We start from the raw sequence: 27311 nt of genomic DNA on the forward strand, positions 1-27311 counted from the left end.
AGATATAAACAAGAAGCAATTTCAATAGATAACTGATATGATTTATCTAGAGATCCACCTCAAAATGCCTTATTATCCAACACTACTACAAACTAGTAATTATTTTTGTTAAATTTCTCAATTTATTGGTACACTTGGTAAATAATTTATCATAAAAGATTACTATAAGCTACATTGCTTAACATCAGAATTATATTCAAAGCAGTAATATTGAGGGTTCTGTATAATGAGCAAATAGACTAGTAACTAATCTACAAAGTAGACAGTATTACTATGCTTTGCTCTCCAAATCAGCCTAGGGAAAAAGCTCAAGACTCTATCTGAAAAATAAAGCAGAAAAGTAGACTGACGGTGTGGTTAAGTAGTTGAGTGCTCGCAATGAGCAAAAATTGCTAAGCAAGAGCACAAAGTCCTGAGTTCAAGCCTTGGACCAATATGGAGGAGGGGAGGGAGGTATGGGGAAGAGATAGAGATAGAGGAGGAAAAAGAGAGGATAGAAAGAGAAGCTAGAAGACCATGGGCAACGGTTTGTTTATATTTCATCTCCTTGGAACAATTGTTAAACAACAGTAACTGTAAATATTCACAGGAACCATTACAAAAATAATGGACAGCTCATATCTATGAGTGTTTTAAAGTAACTAACACACTATAATTTGATTTCTGAATATATCCTAGTCTCATTTCTTACGGCATACCTGAAAGTGAAGCTCTGTTAGGTAAGAAGCCAAGCAGGTCATAAGCACTAATAATAGTCTTCCATTCTAAAATAATAATTTCAGGGGCTGGGGAGATGGCTCAGTGGTAAAGCGCTTGCCTTGCATGAATGAGGCCCTGGGTTCGATTCCCCAGCACCACATAAGCAAAAAGAAAAAAGCCGCAAGTGGCGCTGTGGCTCAAGTGGTAGAGCACTAGCCTTGAGCTGAAGAGCTGAGGGACAGCACCCAGGCCCAGAGTTCAGGCCCCACGACTGGACCAAAAAAATAAATAAATAAATAAAATAATAATTTCAAGAAAATGACAAATGAAACCAATGTCCAAATATAATTTCAAATACTGTACACTACACTACCTGTTTTTGAAATGTGTGTGTATATGCGTGTGTATGTCCATGTGCACATGCTGGTACCAGGACTTCAAGTCAAGGTTTCACACTCTATACTCAAACTGCCCACTATTTTTTCTTGTTATTATTTTCCTAAACAAAACAGTATAACAACAATTTGTCTAGCATTTACACTGCATTCAATAATCTAGGGTTAATTAAAAGGGCAAAAGATTTATACAATCTGAAGGTAGATTAATTTAAAAATACAGAAACAAGAATGTGCAGAGGCTATATAAATATTAGGCCAAATAAAAGGCACTGAAGCATCCAGGGATTTTGGTATCTGTGAGGGTCCCCAAAATAATCCTTTTTGGATGCCTTTGTGCATATTTATACACTTAAGTACTTGATACTGGCTAAAAACAACTTCACAGGAGGATAAGAAAAACATAATTTTACTGTGAATTACAAAGTAAGACCAATAAAGGTGATTGTTTTAAATGTGCAACCAATCTTACAGATAATGAGGATCTAAGTTGCAAATGCATAGACAAGCCTGAATCCTAAAAACTTTTGCTCACTGTACAATCTTCCAGCTTCTAAGACTCTGTCTTAATGTCAGAACACTCCTATAAAAAAAAAATCCTTCAAGTCAATTTTAGGCAAGTAGTGATTTTTATTTTTTCTTTCTTTCCACCAATAGGAAAATAAACTATGGAGGTACATTTGAACACAAGAATAAAAAAAAGACCTGGGAAGGTGGCTCAGTGGTAGAGTGCTTCCCTTGTATGCATGAGGCCCTGGGTTTAATTCCTCAGCACCACATAAATAGAAAAAGCCAGAAATGGTGCTGTGGCTCAACTGGTAGAACGCTAGCCTTGAGCTGAAGAGCTGAGGGACAGTGTCCAGGCCAAGAGTTCAGGCCCCACTACCGACAAAAAATAAAAATTAAAAAAACAAACCTTTAGAGGTCAGTACTTTAGGCTAAAAAAAGGGACTTAAAACTGACTTCATTATAGACACACAAAGAAATATCTGTGAATTAACAAGTGAAGTAACTTTTTTACCTAGCATATGTTCAGTATAGTTGTTTTCAATGCTTATACTAGAGAAGGGGTTAAATATTTTTAAGTCATTTGAAACAATTTTTTACCTAGCATATGTTCAGTATAGTTGTTTTCAATGTTTATACTAGAGAAGGGGTTAAATATTTTTAACTCATTTGAAACAATTTAATAATTTCTTCTCAGGGTAATGTTTACCTGTATCTGTTCCGGTGTCCATTGGTCTAGGTTGACTGACTTGACTCTGGATATATGAACCCCAAGATTTCTATGAATTCCAGCACATCTGATGCAAATAAATACACCAATATTCCAGGAAGCCCATCTGGGACCTAATTAAGGAAAAGAAACAATGGAAAAATGTATTAAAAATAAAAAGTAAACATGGCAGAATTTAAGAAGCATTCTGTTTTTTTATACAATTACAATGGAAGTTTAAGAGAAATCACATGCTCAACTTTTTAAATGATACTAGAAAGAACTTGGTAAAATGATATATCTTAACTATAATGAAACTATAATGAACTTTCCAATAACCTTAAACATTTTATTAATTTCACATTCCTAGAAACTTTTCCATATAAATGCTTTTTACTCAGCATAACTGAACCAACAGTAGTATATGCCAAGAGTAAAAAGAAAGCTGTTTCTGTCTTTTTGTCAATCATGGGGCTTGAACTGAAAGTTGTTTATGAAATATATAAAATATGACTTAAGCCAAGTGCAGTGACTTACACTTGGAAACAAATGTAGCAGTGGTACTCACTAGACACTATTTTGAAAATGAACTATACAACTTGTGGGTGGGATGTAAGGGAAAAACTGGGAGAAAGCAAAGAAAGGAGTGACTATGTCCAGAAAGAAATGTACTCATCACCTGAATTATGAAACTGTAACCCCTCTGTATATCACCTTTAAAATAACAACCAAAAAAAAAGGTATTATTTAAGCCAGGTACAGTGACTTACAGTTGTAATCCTAGCTACTTGGCAGTGGAAATCAGAGGGAATTACAAATCTAGACCTGCTATAGTATTCAATATCATCTGTAGTAAGAAAACTGGCTGTATAATAAAAAGCCTCTAAATCTCACGACTTAAGTCCAAAACACAGCTTCTTTGATTCTCAAAGTTCTGATCTGTTTATATTTGTTTATACATACATATATATATATGTATATTAGTTTTTAGTCAATTTTGTCATCCTTCCTTTGAGGAATAAAGACTTCTGAGAATTAGGTAGAAATATGGCTGCCCAGACAGAGAAACCTGTTATTTCTCAGTCTCCTTTGAAGCAAAAACTATGGCCTCAAAAATAAAAGTAAAAATGATGTGTTTTGCTATTACCCAAATTAGATCTACGTTTCCTGGGCCTCTTCCCTATTTTCATTAGCTAGAAGACAATAAAGAAACAAACCGCTGAAGAAGACAACTTGATACCCACACCAGACAGTACATCTCCCTAGTGATATGAAAGAAAAGCAACTTGACCTATTTAAGTCCCCCAGTATATTGGGAACAAAAATTTTTTCCTTAACAACAGCTAAACCTATAGTCTACCTAACTCAATGTAAATTACAATTACATGTGGCTGTAGGAATGTACCAGAGTTACTAATTTCAGAGCCAAAATTCTAAAACCCAAAAATAATAAAATATAATTCATCAAAATAAATTCTAGAGTCAATTTAAATAACCAAACTGTATATAAATTATTATCTATTTTGATCAAGTATTAAACAAAGAAGATATAACAGATTATGCCTACAATGAGCTTCAAAAGACTTGTTAAATTAGATCATAGCTATAAGGTAAGTGTAACTGGTATAGGAACATAGAACCTGACAAGATGAATGTTGCCAGTGGTTAGTACAGGCTTTCTAGAGTCAATGGTATTGAAGATGATTACTAAAAGACAGGTATAGTAATACTAAGTAAAGAATGGATCAGGCATAGGAAACATCCTAGGTAAAATGGACAGTATTTCTACCATCTTGAAGAAAAATTAGGGAACATCCAGACCATTGGCCAAATATGGCCATCAAAATCATTTGGGCGTATTTGGGCGGATATTTAATAAGTCTTGTCAGATGCCAATGGCCTGTCTGCCTGTATTATTTTGTAGCAATATCCTAATGGCCCTTAAAGAAAAAAGGCTCCACCTCTGTGTGTAGAAAAAGAAAATAATATATATATACACAGACACACACATATATATATATATAGAGAGAGAGAGAGAGAGAGAGAGGTGCTTATTACTAAGTTTTCTTCTATTCAAAAGTTGTTTTGCTTGTTTGATGTTTTGATGAATATAAGCAGTACCTAGAATTTGTATAATACCAAGTAGTTAATACAGATACAAATGCCTGTTTTATGTGTGCAAACTCTACAAAGTGAAAAATTCACTAGTGAAATATAACGCTTGCTATGTCTAAATAGTGTGTGTGCGCACAAACGTGCTCATCCACAGGCACACAAATGTACAAACCCATAATGTGATATGATGCACACTTGGTAAGAAGTTATTATGAAAAATACAACCGGTAACATGGTGAAGACTGCTTGTCATATTAGCTACCCCAGAAGGCAGAGATGGGAAGGATCCTGGTTCAAGAACATCCCTGGCAAAAAGTCAGGAAGAATGTAATTCAACGAATAGGCCTGGGGTAGTAGTTCTTTCCTGTACTGCTAACTACTTGAGGCACAGGCAGAAAAATCAAGACTCAAGGTTGGCCCAGGGGAAAAACAAAGAGACACTATCTGGAAAATAAAATGCCAAGTTAAAACTTCAGTAACTCACTCCCTCAAACTGAACAAGAGGTAAAAAATTTGTAGGAATGTAAGCTAGTACATCCTTTGTGAAACACAGTATGAAGAATTTTCAAAACTTAAAGAGTTACCATATGATCCAACAACCAAAAAGAAATGAAAACAACTTATAAATATAGATGTACTCCCATGTTTACCACAGCATTGTTCTTAATAGTAAAGATATAGAAACACCTGAGTGACTACAGAAATCATCTCCTTATGAATATATCAAATTATATTGTATAACTTAAATATATAGTATAAAAATAACCACCAAAATTGCATTACACTAATACATTTTTATTATCAGGTTTCATTTCTATGTTCAAGCTATTCTAATTTTTTTAATAAATGTTTTATTTGATCAAGGCAACAAGAACAGGCAAAATACAGTCAATAAATTTCAGAGCTGACTTTAAACACAATTCTGCCTACCATGCATTTTAAACTCTCTCTCAATCTTTCTCTCTGTATGTATGTGTGTGTGTGTGTCTGTGTGTGTATACCACACTTATATAATTTTTCAATATAAAACTAAAACAAGCCCAGCACCAGTGGCTCACACCTATAATCCTACCTACTCAAGAGGCTGAGATCTGAAGATCACAGTTTCAAGTTAGCCTGGGCAAGAAAGTCCATGAGACTCCTATCTCCAATTAACCATCAAAAAGTAGTAAAGCACTATCCTTTAGAAAAATAGCTCAGGGAAAGCATCCTGAGTTCAAGCCCTAGCATCAACACACACACACACACACACACACACACACACACACACACACACACACACCTCACAATGCACACAACCCAGGGAAAGCATCCTGAGTTCAAGCCCTAGCATCAACACACACACACACACACACACACACACACACACACACACACACACACACACACACACACACACCTCACAATGCACACAACCCTGAAACAACATAGTCTTTATCTGATTAAATATAAAACAATATAAAATGATTTATTTCATTATTTTAGTTTTAGTATCTTTAAACTATTATACAAAGGGTTTCAACATGTTAATGAGTCAATGCTTCCTGATCAGTGTCACTAATCCATCATTGTCCCTAATCTACTTCAACCCCACCCATCTCAAGTTAAAATCCTTATTTAATATTATAAAAGTTCATCAGCATTTGTTACCAAAATAATAAATCATTGTGTCATCAGTAATTCTTGAAAATTCCAAGATCACTGTAATTGGACACATTCAGACAAGAAATGAAGTTTATTTTGCTAAACTTAAATTAAGCTTAAAAGTTCCATGTTTGTAAGATAAAATTATGATTATGATAAAATGCCACACATATGAATCCCAATAAAAATTATTATTATTATTGTTATTGAGTAGACTGCTGAGTTAAATACAATCCAAACAAAATAATTCAGAGAACAGTGAGATTCTCAATTTGAGGTTAACAGTGAACGCCATCTGGTGGTACAAAGTTTAAAATCATTTCGTATTTGTTTAAAAGTATTAAACACCAACAAGGTTACATAACTTTCAATTATGAAACTAATTCAGATGCAGAGAAGAAAAAAACTACTAATACAATTTAACAAAAGCTATGAACTCATGTTAGCCTCTATTTAAAACAGATTCAAGTATTTTTATCAGATCACTGAGCAACCAAACAAAAGTATCTCTAAGCAAGTTGAATAGTCATATTTGGTTCCATAAAATCATGAGAAAAGATAAGTTCAAAAATGTATTAGCAATCTGGGCTCATGCTTGTTATCCTAGCTACTTAGGTTGAGATCTGAGGATCATGATTTAAAGCCAGCCTAGCCAGCCTCAGATAGTGCCCACGTCTAAATTTTAAGCCCCCAAGACAAAAGAAGGAAGGGAGGAAGGGAAGGAGGAAGCAAGGGAGTATTATCAGCTGGACTCCTGGTGGCTCAGGCCTACAATCCTATACTCAGAAGGCTAAGATCTGAGGATTACAAAGCCAACCTAGGCAGGAAAGCTCACAAGACTCTTATCTCCATTTAACTACAAAAAGCCAGAAGTATAGCTGTGGCTCAAGTGGTAGAACACTAACCTTCAGCACAAAAAGCTCAGAGATAACCATCAGGCCCTGAGTTCAAGCCCAAGACCAACACACACACACACACACACACACTCTCTCTCTCTCTCTCTCTCTCTCTCTCTCTCTCTCTCTCTCTCATTATCAATAAATTATCTTCATTACAAGTAAGGGTCTACTGGTTTTTTAATTTTTTAAAAAACCTACTTGGAGAAAAGGCATTTTACCTTACTGAATGCAAATATGTACAACAACTCAGGCACAAGAATGAAAGAACACTAAGGAAGACAAAAGTGGATTACTGCTATTCAGTCAGGAGTGAATAATGAATCGTTTTTAAGAATTAGGTTTTTAAAATCACAGCTAATGAACAGTCCATTACTTGTCATCACTACAGATGTGTAATATTATGATAGTAAATGTCACTCAAATCATATACACATATTCATGGGGTTATGTGCTGACTCACCATGCTGTTTTTTTTTTCTCAATCTGAGACAAAAGAAGTTTAAGAACAGGCAGAGGGCTGGGAAGGTGGCTCAGTGGTAGAGCGCTTGCTTTGCATGCATGAGACCTTGGGTTCGATTCCTCAGCACCACATAAGCAGAAAAAAAAAGCGGGAAGTGGTGCTGTGGCTCAAGTGGTAGAGCGCTAGCCTTGAGCTGAATTGCTGAGGGACAGTGTTCAGGCCCACAACTGAACCGGGAGGGCGGGGGGAGAACAGGCAGAATCACATTGTTCTGTGAGTTTAAACTACCTAAACTTTGCTTTCCTTATCTATAAAACATTGCTGTAAATAGAACACACATAGAAAGTATTAGCACATAGAAAGTATTAAGTTATATAATAAACATAAAACACCATATCTAGCACATGGTAAGCTCTTGAGAAATAATAACTTAAATATAGTAACTATCTTCACCTAGAAATTAGCTTAATATTAAAAATTTTATTTCCATTTTTTATATGTTCCTTGTATCTACCAGTTGAGCACAATCATGCCTTTGGTTAACATGTCAGTCTTCCCTATAACTTTTTGAATTTCTACAAGTCAATGACAATGGTGTATGTGTGCTTAATTGGAGATTAAGAGTCTCATGCACTTTCCTGCCCTGGCTGGCTTCAAACTGTGTTCCTCAGTTGTCAGACTCCTGAGTAGCTTGGATTATAGGCATGGCACCTGGCATCCCTGAAATTTTTTGCTTTTTCGCTCAAGTCTTGCTCCATAACTTGAGCCACAGCTCCACACCTGACTTTTTGCAGGTTAATGAGATAAAAATCTCAAGGACTTTGCTACCTGAGCTGGCTTCAAACCGCAATCCTGTTCTTTTCATGTCCTTTCTAAAATATTATACTGAGTTCTATTTCTAGCCCAAATAACCCAACTGAGTAAATCAAGTTAAATACCAAACAATGTACATATATAACAACATTTCTGAAGATACCAAAAATCAAGATGATAAATGAAGGAGGTTAGAGCTTATTACATAATGAACTCAGCTCAATGACTACCTAGGAAAGAATTCAGGCCATGGCACAAAGACAAAAACCCAGGAACAGCAAGAGATCTCCCTAGTTTGATGAGATGGATCTAGAAGACAACAGAAAACATGGCAGATAAATTTCATATGGTAGCATAACGAGGGTAATACAAGAGAGAAATGCAGAGACATCCACAAACGATTACCCTTGAAATTCAATTGAATACTGATTGGTGGAGAAGTATGAGGAAACAACAGATAACAGAGGAAAATTACCCAAAATAAATAGAGAAAAAAAGCCTTTGCTGTGAGTGGGGGAATGACTTCAGTTTGAACTCAGCACATCTCACCTGCATGCTGGCTACTTGCTAGGCACACAATATCAGCCTCTTTTAGCTTCCTTTTTTTTTTCCTTTTAAGGTAAAGTATCACATTTTTACCTTGGAATCCTTCTATCTATGAGAAAGCTCATAGCTGAGATCACAAGTTCATTCTACTAACTACAACTTAATGGCTGAAATGAGGGTCTCAATAACATTTTGCCCGGGCTGGCCTCAAACCAGGACCCCCATTGTCTCCCCAGTATCTGTTTCCTGAGAAGGTGAAGAAACCATTATATGCTTGAAAATAGAAGGAAAATCTTAATGCTCAAAATAAGGAGAAATGTCTCATCATCCAATCTAGAGACTCTCATCATTCATGGATCTTTGCATGTAGTACTGAGAAGAATTTTTTTTAACCAATAATGGCAAAAATTGATTTCAGAGAAAATACTGCTAGTTTCATCTAATAAAGCACACAAGTAAGATCCAAGTCAGACTGCTACTAAATTTAATTGCCGCCAAGGGGGGGAAAAAACTATCAAAGTCCAAAACGAACTTTACAACTTTGGTGGGGTGGGGGGAGGAGGAGGATTGGGTGGGGAAGCAGGAGGGGGAGGGGAGTATGGAATGGGATGGGAAGGGGAAACAAAGGAGGAGGCTACAATGCTTGATAAGAAATGTACTCATTATCTTGCCCATGTAATTATAACCCCTCTATACAGTATTTTCACAATAAAAAAATAAAAATAAATAAAAATAAAAAAAGAATTTTAAACATAAAAAAAATCTAAAACTAGCCAGGAAATGGTGGCTCACATCTGTAATCTAAGCTACTCAGGAAGCTTAGAACTGAGGATCACAGTTTGAAGCCAGCCAAGGCAAGAAGGTCTATGAAACTCTTATCTCCAATTAAGCGTGTGCACACATGCACACGCACACATGCACACACACACACACACACACACATACACTCAAATGGAAGTGGAGCAGTGGCTCAAGTGATAGAGTGCTAGACTTGAGCAAAAAAGCTCAGGGACAGTACCCAGGCTGAGTTCAAGCCCCAGGGCCAGTACCAAAATTCACAATATTTTGCATTAAAAGAAAAAATTTACAGAAAAACCAAGCAATGGAAAATGATCACAACTATATCATGACAGCACTGGTAGGCAAGAGCATTAATACCATTCAATGACTTGCAGAAATTCAAAAAGTCATAGGAAAGACTGACATGTTAAGGAAAGGTATGAATGTGCTCAATTAGTGGATACAAGGAACAAACCAAACTGCTTGGTCCTATAATGCTTCAGATAAGAAATACAGTGGACAAGCCAGGCATCCGTGACTTATATTTATAACCAAAGCTACAGTTTAAACCAGCCTGGATAAAAGACTTCATCTCCAAAAAGAAAAAAAGCATGGCTGGAGTGTGGCTCAAGTGGTAGACCACAAGCTAAGCAAGCAAGCTGAGAAAGAGAGAACAAGGCCCTAGAGTTTAAGCCAATATCATCCTCACCAAAAAAAGAAATATCTGAAGAATAATTAAATAATTAATTGAAAAGAACAATGATGTAAATGATTTTTATTAAAATATAAATACACACAAGCAAAATAACATGGTAAAACCCTTGGTATAATTAATATAAACTAAAAACGATGAATGACATGAAAGCAAAATAGGCTCTGTAGGAAGATGAGCACAATCTTGTAAGGTCATTATGCACAAAGGAACAACTACAATGATGACAGATTCTCATTAAAAACAATTCAGGGGCTGGGAAGGTGGCTCAGTGGTAGAGCGCTTGCCTTGCATGCCAGAGGCCCTGGGTTCGATTCCTCAGCCCCACATAAGCAAAAAGAAAAAAGCCGGAAGTGGCGCTGTTGCTCAAGATGTAGAGCGCTAGCCTTGAGCTGAAGAGCTGAGGGACAGCGCCCAGGCCCAGAGTTCAAGCCCCACGACCGGACCAACAAAAAAAAAAAAAATTCAAACCAGCAGGCACATTTATTGTAAAAGTACTGAAAGTAACATAACAAACCTGGAACTAGTGACCATAATGAGTAATTTTGAGAGAAAATAAGAAGAAATAAAGATTAAGATAAAAGTCAATTAAATAGAAAACAAGAAAACAAATAGGGCAAAAGTGGTCCAGACTTGTAATCCTAGCTATACAGAAGCTGAGATCAAGATAGTGGCAGTTAAGAAACCAGCCTGGCGCCAGATGCCAGTGGCTCAGGCCTGTAATCCTACCTACTCAGGAGGCTGAGATCTGAGGATGGCAGTTCAAAGCCAGCCTAGGCAAGAAAGCCCATGAGACTCTTATCTCCAATTAACCACCAGAAACCCACAACTGGTGCTGTGGCTCAAGTGACAGAGTGCTCACCGTTAGCTGAAGAGCTCAGGGACAGTGTCCAGGCCCAGAGTTCAAGCCCCAAAACCTACAAAAAGAAAAAAGAAAAAAAAGAAAGAAAGAAAGAAACCAGCCTGGGAGAGATTGGGAAGAAGATGACAGGCTGAATTCACAAGAAGAAACCAGTTTTAGTGTTCCAGTGAAAAATCCAAGGCTATAGTTACACCAAGTGAACCATCATAGTACAGAGAGTTTGGCCAGAGAGGGAAAATTCAGGCATCCTGTTTAAGGAAACAGATTTGAGCCGATGACCACAGTAGTGGCAGTGGCAGCAGCTGTCCCCATAGCAGCAAACAGAGCTTAGGACAAAGATGCCAGAGACAGAGTGAGAGCAGCTTCTACTCACCTGTGCAAACTGACGAGGAGCAGAAATCTTCATCCTGCTGACCACAGATGGACACAGGTCATGGACAACCCGAAAACCAGTGTTGAGTACCCCACAAGACATTCCCATTCCTTCTCACAGAACAGTGCTAGGAAGGTAGCCCTTTCCTCACCACTCAAGAATGCATCTTTGATATGGCAAAGACTGGGCCTCATCCTTCATTGTGTGCATACTTAATTCAGACATCAATTACTTAATTTGCAATTTCTCAACCGTAGTTCCCCTTATTGTAGTATTATTCCTTTATACTCTTGGTGAGAGTGTAAACTTGTTCAACCACTCTGGAAAGAAGTATGGAGATTCCTCAAAAGACTCCACATAGAGCTCCTCTATGACCCAGCAATCCCACTTCTGGGCATTTACCCAAACGATCACAAACAAGACTATACTATTATCACAGTATCATTCATAGCTAAGATATGGAACAACCCAGATGACCCTCAGTAGATGAATGGATCAAGAAAATGTAGTATATGTGTTATTTTGCTTGTGTGTATATATACACACACAATGGAATTCTATGTTCCCATCAGAAAGAATGGCTCTACCCCATTTGTAAACAAATCATACTAAGTGAAGTAAGCCAGACCCAAAGAAACATAGGTCCCATGGTTTCCCTTATTAGCAAGAATTAGTATACATCTATGGTAATCTTAACAGATGAGCAGAACAGCTCAATAGCTATATACATATGACCCTATAAGATGATGCTAAAGCAAAATCAACTCCAACACATGGACAGAAGAGGATTTTCTTTGTTGTTTTTGCTCTTAAAGCACTATGTGATTTTTTTTCATTTCTTTTGTAGGTTCTTCCCCCTATGGTATATCCTCTGTTGTCACTGCATTTGATTTTGGTACCCTGGTATTATATATATATATATATATATATATATATATATATATATATATATATAAATAATAATTATATATATTATATATAATATATATAATAATTATATATATATGTTTATTGAATTAGGGAAGGGAAGAGGAACAACAAAATGGTGAGACAAAGGACAAGAAGGAAACCAATGCAACAGCAACATACACAAGATAATATGTTGGAAATGATCTGTACAACTTGGGGAGGGGGCCTCACTGGAGGCTGGGGGAGGGCGGGAAAGTAGGAAAAAAATGAGGGAAGGAGTAACAAGTTTGACAAAAAATATATTTATCACTTAACTTATTTAACTGCAAACCCCCTGTTCATCACCTTGACAATAAAATAAAAAGAAACTAGTCTGGGCAAAATGTTTGAAAGTTCCCCAGCTCAACCAGTAAAAAGCTGCACACAGTGGTATATGCCAATTATTCCAGCTGTACAGGGAGTGTAAATATGAGAATTCACAGTCCAGGCCAGCACAAGCAAAAGAGAGTCTGAGAATCTGAGAGGCCCTGAATTCAAACTGCAAATTGTGGTACTAAGAAAACAATGAAGAGGGCTGGGAAGGTGGCTCAGTGGTAGAGCACTTGCCTTGCATGCTCGAGGCCCTGGGTTCAATTCCTCAGCACCACATAAGAAAAAAGCTGGAAGTGGCGCTGTGGCTCAAGTGGTAGAGTGCTAGCCTTGAGCTAAAGAGCTGAGGGACAGCGTCCAGGCCCAGAGTTCAGGACCCACGACCGGACCCCAAAAAAAAAGAAAAGAAAAGAAAAGAAAAAACAATGAAGAAAAAAGCTGATTTGAGTACTTATCAGAGAAATGAAAGCTTATATCCACACAAAAATCTGTACATAAATGTTAACAGCTGCTTTATTTTTAACATGCAGCTAAAACCTTAAACAAGTGAATGGTTAAACTATGGTACACATATACATTTATACATTTATTATAAAAATCTACTCAATAAAAGGGAAAATTATTAATACATAAATGACCCACTCAAGAATTACACTAATATATGAAGTCAACTAAAAGTCAAATATTGTATGATTCCATTCATAACAGATAGGTTGTAATCTGGCTCCAACTGGTGACTTTACCTATTGGCTACCTGTGTGTGGTCTGGTATGACCATACAATCCTTTGTGTTACAGTTACTATCCCATTGGTCACCTGTGCGTGACCAGGCTCGACCTTGTGAATTTTGCCTTTAAAAACCTAAGTATGTGGGCTGCTCGGGGTCGCAGTAGCAGCTCCTGAGCCTGTGCTGCGGCCCTGGCCAGTCAGTGTAGGAACCGTCTCAATAAAGTTGCTTCTTTATTAACAACTTTGTTGCGGTGGGCTCTGTCACTCCGGACGACTAGGTGGGCTTGCCTGGCTGAGTAGGGGTCTTCCTACTACAAGAACTTGAGAAATGGTGCCAACACACTATAGATTTGCTTTTTTAAATCAAAGTGTATTACACAGCTGAGAGAAAACAGGCTCTGATACAATCTGAGTTCAACTTCACACTAGACTTTCCCTTGATTGCATTACAGCTTTGAAAAACAGATTAAATATAGAAATACATCCCCTTCTGGTCCCTTTTACCACCTATTACATTTAATTTTCCTGACTAAAGTCTTGTCTTAAAACTTCATGGTTCTGGTTTTCTCAAGATCTCTCAGAGTCTTAGTTCCTTTGATAATTCTACTTAATTGTTTGCCTTCCTTCAAATCTTCAACAGCAGCTCACTCAGCAAAGGAGCACAGTGTCTTGTCACATAGCTTTAGGAAATATTTGTATGCAAATGACTTCCAAAAAATAATCACTCCCTTGCATACCTTTCTCCTATTCAGCCTGGGCTCAATAACTGCCTCTAGGAATGCAAAGCATGTCCACTAAACATATGCACAAACCTGTTTACCAGGTTTTCCCTACATGGAATAACTTTGCCCCTTTCTCTTTCAATTCTATTCATTAAAAATTACCCTTTACTAAAAATTACCCTTTACTTTCCCTAGTCTCCAGCTCAGTGATTTTTTTTTAACTTTCCCTATACTTCTATAGGACTCCATGCTTATACACTTTCCATACAGGTACCCTGAAGGCACTGTTTCCTTAAAGACAGTGTAAGTCCTAAAAGACAGTATAAGGCTACTGTTGTATACCTCTTTGCAAACTAGCAAATGAATTTTTTTTTTATTTAAAAAATGAACCAGTGGCTATGCCTGTAATCCTAGCTACTCAGAAGGCTGAGATCTTAGGATCACAGTTCAAAAAAGCCAACTCCAGCTGTGAAAACTCCAATTAGCCAGCAAAGCTCAGGAAATGGAGCTGTGGCTCAAGAGGTAGAGCATTAGCCTTCAGCAAAAAAATGGAATAAAAAGGCTAAAGGTATCAAGCCCTGAGTTTAAGCGTCAAAACCAGCAAAAACAAAAAAAATTAAAAAGGGGGGAGGGGAGGGGAGGAAAAGAGAAAGGGGAAGGGGAAATTAAAGAAAAAAAGAAGTCAAGGAATAGATTATCAGTCAAGTAAGCCAAGTATCAGACCCTTAGTTCAAATACCAGAACCAGAAATTAAAATTATTAAAAAAAATTGAAAAACTGTAACTATCTTATTTTCCCATAATTCTTGCACTATCTAGTCTCAGAATCTGTTCGATTTGATTGTCTACAAAACATTACAAATATAATTTTAGGTGCTTCCTATACAGTAATAAAATAACTGTAAATGTCAAAATGAAGGAAGAGAAAGGGGAGGGGGAGAAGGAGAGAGGAGAAAGGAAAAGGCATAGTTGAGATATTAGTTAAGCTGTACATGTAATGACACAAATGCTCACAAAGAACTCGAGCCAGCAGTGGTAAACATGAGATTTTTAAACTCAGAAGTCCATGCTTTTCATTATTAATTTTAGTCTACCTCTCAAGGATAATAGCAAAGGAGTAAGTCTATTTACAGTAACAAATTATATAATTACTATTGTTTTTTATACTTATCCCTTAAATTTGTGAAGAAAGAATATATATGCAGTTCAAGACACAAAAACACTGAAAAACAAAAAATTCTTTAAGGGACTAATAAAATCTACAAACATTGCATTCCCCTGATACTTGAGAAAATGTTTACTACTATATCATAGAAGTAAACTGGTTGGGGCTGGGAAGGTGGCTCAATGGTAAAGTGCTTGCCTTGCATGTCTGAGGCCCTGGGTTCAATTTCTCAGGACCACATAAACAAAAACAAAAAAAGCCAGAAGTGGCGCTGTGGCTTAAGTGGTAGGGCGCTATCCTTGAGCTGAAGAGCTGAGGGACAGTGCCCAGGCCGAATTCAGGCCCCACGACCGGACCCCCCCCCCCCCCAAAAAAAAGTAAACTGGTGACTATTATTTGCTGACCAACAGGACAAAAGGAATGGAAAAAAATTAAGAACAGAAAAAAAGAAAAGCTTTGAGGATCAATAATCTGTTTCAAAAAAATCCATTTCAGAGAGAGTGAAGGGTGTTGTGCAAAAAAGAAAATGTACTCATTACCTGATTTATCAAACTGCAAGCCTTCTGTATATCACCATTGTAATAACAAAAATTTAAAAAAAAATTATGAATTCAGGAGTTTAAAAGAAAAAAAATTTCCAGAGGTCGAACAGGTCCTGGAACTTGAACTCAGGACCTGAGTTTTGTTGTTTTTTTTTTTTGGAGGGTGGGCCTTTGGTGCCAGCCCTGTGGCTGAAATTTGGGGGCTGGGCACTGGCCCTGAGCTTTTTTGCTCAAGGCTAATACTCTACCACTTGACACAGCTCCACTTGTGGGTTTTCTGGAGTTTAATAGAGTCTCATGGATAGGAGTCTCATGGGTAGGAAACTACCCAGGCTGACTTAGAACCCCCATCTTTAGATCTCAACCTCCTGAATGTCTAGAATTACAGATCTGAGTCACTGGTGCCCAGCTCAACTTCCTTTTACTTTTGTTTATGCTTTAACAAACATTCTAGTACTTTTTGCAAAATTTATCACAAGACAATTTTTTTGGATTGGTCATGGGGCTTGAACTCCAGGCCTGGACTCTGTCCTTGAGCTCTTCAGCTCAAGGATAGCACTCTGCTACTTGAACCACAGCACCACTCTGGTTTTCTGGTGTTTAACTGGAGATAAGAGCCTCACAGACTTTCCTGCCTGGGCTGGCTTTGAACCGCAATCCTCAGATCTCAGCAACCTGAGTAGCTAGGATTATAGGTGTGAGCCACCACTGCCTGGCTTTTAAGATAAAATATGAAGATGTTTATAAACAACCTTCTTTTTTAAACTACTCTCCTTTCTACTTACAAATGTATTTCATTAGATACCCATTTGTTAACCCAAAGAACACAAACAACATGCCAACCTTTAAAATGTTTAAATTATTGCAAATTTTGTGTTTGAATAAACTGACTTAATACTTCCTATGTAATCACTGCTCACTCTGGATAGTGATTTTATTTGGGGGGGAGGGGTAAAATGCTGTAATTACATAGCTATGGTCTGTTTAAAGCATGGAAACTCAAAATTTATCTTCCTTTTCATTGTACAGTGACTGAATAAAATATTGAAAAATTAGGTTACTTTTTAGAATGGTCAAGTGTAACACATTAAAGTATAACCTGACAAAGAAATGTTTCCAGAAGACTTGAGCAGCTTACACTCATATTCTCTCTACTGTCATTTGTACAAGTCAGTCACTCAGCCTTCTTGATTTGTCTCATCTTTCTAACCCTGAGAACATGAGGCTAACCCAGACATCATACAGATCTCTTAATTGCAAATTTCCTGTAATTCCATAGCTACTAAAACATACACATCGCCCGCCACTGGTGGTTCATGCCTGTAATCCTAGCTACTCAACAGGCTAAGATCTAAGTAACACAGTTCAAAGCCAACCAAACAAGATAGTCCATGAAGATTCTTATCTCCACTTAACCACCAAAAACCTGGAAATGAAGCTGGGGCTCCAGTGGTAAAATGCTAAATTTGAGCAAATAAGCTCAAGTACAGCTCCCAGGCCCTGAATTCAAGTCTCAGGATGGGCAAAAAAAAAAAAAAAGTCAGCAAACTAAAACTCTAAAACTAAAACTACTTCTTATTCATAGCCTTATAGCTAGAATGCAGGGATGGATGGTTCAAAACCTATAACCAAAACCAGAAAAAAAGGATATTATCTGAAGTGCTATATTCTAATGGTCAAGAAAAGATAGGATAGAGTTACCAAGCCCTGTCCCTCCAAAAATGATGGGACAAATCAAAGAAGTGAAATGAGAAGCATATGAAAATTTTACAATCTTAAAATAAGAAAATCCAAAATACTATACCATTTTCTTCAACCATATTAAGATTTTTTTTAAATAGGAACACCTAAAGTAGGATGAATATTGTGGAAATTGTTTTTTTTTAAAATGAAAATAGAAGAGGTGAAATGAAAATGAAATGAAAATAGTTGAGGTGATGGGAAAAGAGGGAGGCAGACAGGGAGAATGATGGTGATTAATTGGGAAACACTTTATACATATGTGGAAATGTCACATTAAAAATTACCTTGTGTAACTAATGTATGCTTATAAAATTTAAATAAACATTTAAAGAACATCAGACATTCTATGTACAAATGGTACATAGAATGGGCCATAGGCCTCCTGGCAATACAAATCAAACAAGTTTTAATCTGCTAAACTTGTTAATATAGCTTTTAGTTTGACTGCAGTGTTGTTGGCATAAAAGTTAGAAAATAAAGACTCAGTAGGAGTTCTCTGAATTTTTTTTTTTTTGGCAGAATTGGGGTTTGAATTCAGGGCTTTGCACTTACTAGGCAAGTCCTATTACCACTTGAGTCATACCTCCAGCTCCTTTTGCTCTGGTTACTTTTTTACCTAAGTGTCTCACTACTGCCCTTCGCAGGCCAGTTCCACAATCCAATTTATGCTTCCCACAAGTTAACATTAGCAAATGCTTGTGAAGATGATAATTTTAAATTCTAAATACTGTCCTACTATTCTTATTCTCAACAAATGACATCACCTAATTCTCTCCTCACTTTTCAGAACCCTCTCAAATCTAACTTTATTACAAACTGATCCATATTCTTCCTGAATCAAATTGTCCTCTAAACCATGCTTTAGTGTATGAACTGGAAAATTACACTTACTTCTCAAAGAATTTTCATGCCCTTGTATATGTAAGAACTCTTTTTGTTATTCTAGCATCCTTCCTGCTTAGAAGCCAAAATGACCAGATGTGGACATGTGGCCCAGAGTAGGCTAGGACTTACTTACCAAAGGAAATAGAAAATGACCTAGAAAAAGAAAGGAAAAAAAACCTAAAGTAGCAGTTCATATAGGCTTAGAAAATAAAAAATTTCAACAAGAAAATGAGTAAGGAAAGTAACTAGTAAAGCAGACAAAAAAAGAAAGAAAGAAAAGAACCAGGCTATACAGATTCAGAAATACAAAGAGAAAGGACAAGGCAGAGCGAGAAAAAGTAGTTTTCTAATAGATAACCTTTCAAGAATTCAAAAATGAAAAAAAGTAAGTTAAGAATTCCATATTGCATTTGGTTACATTTCTTCATTTCTTATGTCCTTATTTTTAATTTTTTTGGCGATTGTGGGGCTTGAACTCTGGACCTAGGCGCTATCCCTCAACTCAGCTCTTCAGCTCAGAGCTAGCACTCTAGCACTTGTGCCACTTCCAGCTTTTTCTGCTTATGTGGTGCTAAGGAATTGAACCCAGGACCTCATGCATGCAAGGCAAGCATTCTACCACTGAGCCACCTTCCCAGCCCCTTCTTACATCTTTTTACACTTACAACTTTTCATATCACAAGCTTGATGAAAATTACTAAACTGACATTTTACAAATAATCACAACTTCCCTTTAAAATATTCTCATAAGATACATAGAAGCGCTAATCTGCTATAACAATAATTGTTCATTACTTGGGGTGGAATCTAAAAAAATCTGAACAGGAAAATCAAAAACTGATTAAAACATTTTTAATGAGCTTAATATAAAAATATTTTCCTGGGCTAGGGTAGAATACTTTTTGATCCAGGATTCCACTTTTGATTTCCGGGAGAGGAAAAACAAATTCACAATAAGCTAGGTAAATTCAGAAAAAATAATTCTCTTTCATCTGTAGCTTGGACACTCCTCTTTAAAAAGTAATTAATAAAAAATTGTTTTTTAAGAAATTAAAAGTGTGTTATATGACTACCTTTAACATATATTTCAATAATAAGACTGACATCTTTAAATGTGTGATGGAAAAGTATTTCCTTCTGGACTCCAAGCTTGAGTCACAAGCATGTGATTTACATGGAAATTCATCCAGATGGGTACAAGGGCATCAGTATAGCTTATTGAAATTTTGAAATAAAGTGAAACTAAGATGAAATAAAACGTAATGAAAATAAAATGGGAGTCTTTTAAGTCTTGCCTTAGTTCATCCTTCAGGGACTCTGCACCCTTTTTTCTTCCTCTCTGTAGGCCCCAGGAAGAAAGGGAAGTCAGTCTATAACCACACAAAGGGCTCCACTAGGAGACTCTAAATACTACTTAAAATTCCTGACAGAACACCCAACATGAAATACAGGACTTCAATGACCTTCAGAATCAGTAGATTTCAATAAGAAGCCTGAATCCATGGTATTTTTGCCTGAGTTAATAACCTATGTTTCAGGGTTCCCATCTTATGGGGGAAAGGAATTAATACTTGTTTAGTATTCTGGTCAAACACATACTAGCAAGTTTTACCATGTCTCATTCTACCTTAAATGAATAATAAAATAGGTACAGCATTAATAAAACAGGTATAGCAGAAATATGCCAGTTAATAAACTTTGTACAAGGACCTTCATCTTCAAAACAGATAACCAAATAGGTGTATTTTAGGAACTTGGTTTTAATTCCACACATTTCAAATTACCTATAATCATGTTCTTTTCTATTGATATCCAAAGAGCAGGTTAACTAATGGGTCAATTCAAGCAAGAATCAGGCTCAAATCTAACGTTTACTGGTTACGTATCACGCTTCACATAAAGTGATTCATGTGTTAGGTCATTCAAAAATTGTCACTGATGATCATATTAACAGGTCAACACTTTCATAAAGCTTAATATTAAAACTAGGTTGGAGGTGTGACTCAGATGTTAGAGCACTGGCCAAAAAGCAAAAGTGTCAGATACTGAGTTTCAAGCACCAGTCTCAGGAAAAAAACATACAGCGTGAGAAAAATTGTCTTTTCTATCAAAGTGGGTGACTTAAAAGTTCCCGCTTTGCCCAGGTGCCTCAGATCTTGTTAATTATTCTGTTAAGGCAATATCAGCAAAAAAAAGGAAAAGAGGAACTACTTTGGGGTAAGGAAGGATTTATTAAAGGTAAGGTTTTATCTCCCAAGAAGGAATTACAACACACCTCAGATGGTTCAAGAAATAGCAAAGGGGGGGCTGGGAAGGTGGCTCAGTGGTAGAGAGCTTGCCTTGCATGCTCGAGGCCCTGGGTTCGATTCCTCAGCACCACATAAGCGAAAAGAAAAAAGCCAAAAGTGGCGCTGTGGCTCAAGTGGTAGAGCGCTAGCCTTGAGCTGAAGAGCTGAGGGACAGTGCCCAGGCCCAGAGTTCAGGCCCCACGACCGGACCCAAAAAAAAAAAAAAAAAAAGAAATAGCAAAGGATATGGGTATGTTTTAAGATTGCTTGGGTACTGTTGGTCTTATTTCAAAGTCTTTTAATGGTCACCTTAGGTAAACACATCTTACCCTATTCAAAGTAGCCAATCATGAGCAGATTGTGAATCTGAGCTCAACCAATCTGGGCAGAGTTTCGGAGTCTGCTGCATTAAGAATAGGGGAGCAGCCTGCCAGCCCTCTGTGCTTGCTTGCCAGATTTTTGGCTGATGGCATATTCTTCTGCATATTTGCTGAGACAATTCCTTCTTTTTGTGTCTATCACTCTGACTCCAGTAGTTATTGGAGAACATATTTATAACATACAGGAAACCACTTGAGAAATATCTAAGTTCCATTTACCATTAGGGACATGATATACTTAAATAGAACATTTTAAAATGAAATATCCTTTGTTTCTTATCTTTGATCAAGTCTATTCTGACAGTATATTTTCGTTTCCTTGCGGGGGAGGGGTCCTGGAGCTTTACCTCAGAGCCTGGGCATTGTCCCTTAGCTTTTCTGCTTAAGTCTGGCACTTTACCACTTGAACCACAGCTCCACTTCTAAGTGGAGAAAAGAGTAGTGGATAACTGGATAAGAGTCTCAAGGACTTTACTGCCTAGGCTGGCTTCAAACTGCAATCTTCAGATCTCAGTTTCCACTGCAGCTAAGAGTACAGGAATGACACCAATGCTCAGCTTAAAAGTTTAGTTTGTTTAAAAATTATATAGAGTTGCTGGGCACCTGAGAGGAAAGAAGAAAATTAAGGAGAAAGTGCAAAAGAAAAGGGAAAGAAAAAAAAAGGAAATGAATGAAAAGGAAAGTGGGAGCTAAAGAGTCACACCTCTAATTTTAGCTACTTAGGAGGCTAATATGTGGAAGATGTCAGTCCCAGAGACTCCAACTCAAAACTAACCACAAAAGTGTAGGAATGATGGCATGGCCCAATTGGTAGAGCAAAACCAGGTAAACAAACCCAGCAAGCATGAAGCCCTGATATTAAGCCCTGGGATAGGAGGTAGGAGAGGATGGGGGAAGGGGGAGGTGGAGAATGATAAAGTTAGAAAGTTAAACTAATGATTCTCATAAATAATATTAGTATTAATTCATATTAATTGACTTGGGAAAGACAAAAAACTATAACAGGCTCAAAATGTACATCACTTAGTGACTGGATAAAGAAAATGTTATCTCCATAGACTGGAGTATTATTTTGCAAGACAAAGCCATGAACTAATGACAAAATCAGCAGCATGAATGAGTCTTATTGTGGGGCTGGGAATGTGGCTTAGTGGTAGAGTGCTTGCCTAGCATGCATGAAGCCTTGGGTTTGACTCCTCAGTACCACATAAGTAGAAAAAGCTGGAGGTGGTGCTCTGGCTCAAGTAGTAAAGTACTAGCCTTGAGCCCCAGAACTGGCAAAAAAAAAAAAGTATTATGCTTCGTGAAGGAATCCATATACAAAAGACTACATAATAGTGTGTGACTTCAGTCTATAGAATTCTAAAAGGTTAAAATTTAGAGACCAGAAAGTAGACCAATGTTTGTCAGGCATAAGGAAAGTAACTGTATTTAAAAAACTAAAGTGCATACAGATGTGTTCTTTGGTTCATTTGGTGGTGTTAGCTATCATGGATGACATGGCAATTTCTCAATGTGCAACATACACAACCCTAAATTGTTTAATGATCTGTAAAGATTTTTCAAAAGCAATGCTTTTTGAGCCTTAAGGGATGAAAAAATCCTTAATTTGTGTTTTTGTTTGTTTTTATTTAATAGTGCAAGTCAAATGATTTTCTTATTAAACTGTATTATTTATATATTCTGAGCAAAAATCCTTGATATACTAGAATCGCTCAGTTTATGACTTGCTTCTTTTGGTGGTTATTTTTGTGGTGGTGTGTGTCTTGAACTCAAGGCACAGTCACTGAGCTCTTTTTGCTCAAGGCCTACACTCCACCATTTGAGCCACAGCTCTACCTCTAGCTTTGTAGTGGTTAACTGGATATAAGAATCTCACAAACTTTCCTGAGCTGGCTGGCTTCAAACCATGACCTTCAGATTTCAGTCTCCTGAGTAGCTTGGATTATAGGCATGAGTCCCTGACCTGTGGCAACTAGCCTATTCTTTTTTTTTTTTTAATTATTATCTGTAAGTAGTAGCACAAAGGAGGTTTTTTGTTTGTTTGTTTTGATACTGGTCCTGGGGTACTTACTGGGCCCCGTCCTTACACTTTATGTTTAAAGACTTGCACTCTACCACTTAAGCCACAGCTCCACTTCCAGTTTTCAGTAGTTAACTGAAGATAAAAATCTCACACTTTCCTGCTCCCCTTAGCTTCAAACCATGATCCTCACATCTCAGCCTCCTGAGTAACTACTATTACAACTATAAGCCACCAGCCCATAGTTTAGTAGGACTTGCCATTTAACAAAGCAGTTTATGAATACAATATATCTTGATATATGGCACGCCTTCAACATTGTTATCCATCCCTCCCCTACTTCCCTCCCTCTTAATTTTGTAAAAACAAAACAAAAACAAAAACACAAAACAACAACAAAAAACATGTATCTAAAAAGCAAGTTTTTAATTTTGTCTTTGAACAGACATTTGTGTTCCAGCCAAACAGGTCTTTGCCTAATTCAAGGCCCCAAAGATTTTTCTCTCATGTTTTATACTTTTACTTCTTAAATTTAATTATGACTCATTTCCATTAAACTTTGTATATGTTGTAAAGTTCAAGGTATATTCTGCTATAATGTGGTAGTTGTTGACACTAACAGACCATTAACAGTCTATTTCTAGATTATCACTGTCTATGCCTATCACATCTATCTTTTCATCAAGACCATACTGGCTTGATAACTATAGTTTATAACTACTGAAGCTATTTTTAACAGTACCTCCAATATTTTTTCTTTTCCAAAATTGCTCGATTGGGTGATTCTTGTTCTTTGCACTCATGAAAACATTTACAATCAGCTTGTCAATTGCTAAAACAAGAATCATGTTAAACATAGAGATTAATTCCGAGACGATTGACATTTTTAAAATATGAAGTCTTGAGAGGGCGAAGGAAGGGGTGACACTGTCAAAAAAAAAAAAAAGCATTCATTGTTTGATTTATGAAATGGTAACCACTCTTTATATCACCTTTATAATAACAATTTTAAAAGAAAATAAGTCTTCTAATCCATGAATATGGTATACTTCTCCACCTAATTTCTCATGCTAATTGCTCATGTCAATTTCTGTAGTTTGTACAAAATATGTACAAGTTCATAGTACAAATACGTATTTTGTTAAATTTATCCTGTTATTAATGTGTTATGCTATTGCAAATGGCAATTTTCACTTCAACTTCCAATTATTTGTTAATAAATATAAATAATGCCCCAATCTAAGTTCTCAAAAACTGTTTCCTACTTTAATCCCCATCTCCTCAGGAAAGAAATTAAAATACAGTAAATAGTCGCTTAAGCCTTTTTTAAGTGAAAATATTGCTGGCTTTACCAATTTCTTGCTATACAACAAGTTATTCAAGTCCTCCAGGTCTGTTCTATTATCTGTTCTATTTATCAATAATTTGAGTAAAATTTGTAATACTACCTCAAAAGGTTGTCCTGAAAATAATATATGTACTCACAATGTAAAGTACTGCAAGAATAAAATATAACATATGTGAAAAATGTTATTTTTTAACTATCTTTAAACTACTTTATCTTTTCTCTTTTTTTAAGTATTTTTTATTGTAAAGATACTGTACAGGGGCTGGGAAGGTGGCTCAGCAGTACAGTGCTTGTCTCCCATGCATGAGGTCCTGGGTTCAATTCCTCAGCACCACATACACAGAAAAAGCCAGAAGTGGCACTATGGCTCAAGTGGTAGAGTGTTAGCCTTAAGCTGAAGAGTTGAGGGACAGCACCCAGGCCCAGAGTTCAGACTCACAACCGACCAAAAAAAAAAAAAAAAAAAAAAGATACTGTACAAAGGGGTTACAGTTACATGAGTAAGGTAATGAGAACATTTCCTATTGAGCATTGTTATCCCCTCCTCTTTTTATTTTTCCCCCTCCTCTTTTTATTTTTTTTCCTTTGAACTATGATCCTCAGATCTCAGCCTCCTGAGTAGCTAGGATTACAGGATTGAGGGACAGGTACCTGGCTTTAACGATCTTTAGACCTCTAATGAATCCACTCGAGTACTTGGTCCTCAGTGTGATGACCTGTGAAGTGGTGGGACCTTTACAAACTGAACTCTAGTGGAAGGCATTACGGGTTTCTACAGACACTGCTCTCAGAAGGAATCAAAGGACCTGGTTAGTTTCTCTTAAAGTGAGTTGTCTGCAAAGTGTTCTTGATCCTTCCCTCTCCAGATTCCATTCTCACTGTGACCTCTCCCTCTCACTTCACTAGCATTCCTGCCATTATGACATCTAACATGAGTTCCCCACAGCCAGCCTTTGCTGTTGGAGCTTTCAGGTGCCCAAATTCTGAGCTAAACAAACCTGTTTTTGAAATAAATTATCAAGCTTCAGGGACTTTTTTATAACAATGAAAAAACTAATATAGCCCACAAATAAATAAAATTGTATGGGTCAGAATGTCAGTTAATGTTTGTCACAATAATTACAACCATTTTAATAAGATTCCTGTAAGTTTCTTTATTCTTCCATCAAGGAAACTGAAAAGAGGATAAGCAAGAAAAAAAAAGCTTGCAACTTCTGTACTTTAATAAGCTGGAGGTATTTTTCTCTTTCTTTTTCTCCATTTCTCCTTCCTTCACCCTGTTATACTAAAATCTTTCCTAAAATTTCAAGAGAGGAAAAGAAAAAAGCTCAACATAAATTGTAACATTAGGATGTCAATTATTTTACTGCCCTAATTAATAAGAATATGGGTCCTAATTATATATCAATGGATGGATGGATGAATGGATAGAGAGGTAAAGACAGATCTCACATAGAAGAATAAAAATAAAGCAATGAGAGAATAGTGCATTTGAATGTAAGGCTCTAAATCAAACCCCCAGTATCACAAAAAAAAAAAAAATGCAGAGAGAGAGAGAGAGAGACAGAGAGCAAGAGCACGCTAGAGAGCACAAGACAGGAATTAGGAGGCCAGGAGCTGGTGGCTCACACCTGTAATCCTAGCTACTCAGGAGGCTGAGATCTGAGGATCACAGTTCAAAGCCAGCCTGTGCAAGAAAGGCCATGAGACTCTTATCGGAACTACCAGAAAACTGGAAGTAGTACTGCGGCTCAAGCAGTACTACTCAAGCCTTGAGCTGAAGAGCTGAGAGACAGCACTCAGGCCCAGAGTTCAAGCCCCACAACTGACAAAATTAAAAAAAGAAAAGAAAAGAAGAATTAGGAGATTGGGGTTGGAGACATGTCTCAGTTACTACAGTGCTACCCCAGTGAGTCAGACACCAAGTTCAAGTCTTGGTCCTGGATCAAAAATGAGGAGACAAAGAACATTCAGCTCAAATTTTAAACTGATGAGTCAGAGAAAAGATGATCAAAGGTTTCCATCCCAACTCTGACACTAGGGCTGTGCCACACTTACAAGAAAAAAAATCTCAAGATCAGCTGAATTACAAAACTGAAGTTTAGCATTCTAAAGGTATCTTTACATTGGCAATTTAATTATAGTCACAGACTTTGGTTTATGTACATTTACAATGTTAAGTATTGGCATCACCATAAAAACCAGTTCCCCAAGGTAAAACAGATTTTAAAACATTTATACAACAACTCTAAGATAATAAATGCAATGAAAAATGTACTACATCTTCACTGCCTGTGGTAGATTCTAGGACTGGTTCTCATAACCAGGTTCTGTACATTTCTACTTTTGAAAAAAGTTAAAAGAGAACCAGAAGACTCCTTGGAAGGCAAAATTTTCCAACCACTTGCACAGAGAAAGCACAAATGTTGCATAAGCCACATTCTTACAGTATAAGAAACTGATGAAAATTTCTAACAGACCATTTATAGCAACCACAGTCCTTCTACCATCATAAGTTCTGTGGGTGAGAAGCAACTATAGCAGTTGTAGCAATGACAGTATGTACGGCATTGAAAGTAGTCAGGAATAGATCCAATTTCCTTAAACCCCTACTTAATTTAGAAAATAGCTATAGCTCTTTTTTCCTGTTTATATGGTAACTAATACATTGACATTAGACGAATCCAGGTTATCT

The 27311-nt window shown here is 36.9% G+C and overlaps 1 protein-coding gene across 4 annotated transcripts in view; it reads right to left on the minus strand.

Annotated features, from left to right (window-relative positions):
• Positions 1 to 27311, minus strand: part of Smap1 (small ArfGAP 1) — a 121375-nt gene that overhangs the window by 88167 nt on the left and 5897 nt on the right. For 3 of the 4 annotated variants that reach the window (XM_042687084.1, XM_042687083.1, XM_042687085.1), the window contains exon 2: positions 2311 to 2444. In XM_042687084.1, coding sequence (XP_042543018.1) covers positions 2311 to 2444 — 134 coding nt within the window. Of the gene's footprint in view, positions 1 to 2310; positions 2445 to 27311 lie in introns of those variants that run through there. The other variant, XM_042687086.1, reaches the window with a different exon arrangement.

Source organism: Dipodomys spectabilis, unplaced genomic scaffold (assembly GCF_019054845.1).
Source record: "Dipodomys spectabilis isolate Male_0828 unplaced genomic scaffold, ASM1905484v1 ptg000102l, whole genome shotgun sequence".
NCBI classification, from domain to species: domain Eukaryota; kingdom Metazoa; phylum Chordata; class Mammalia; order Rodentia; family Heteromyidae; genus Dipodomys; species Dipodomys spectabilis.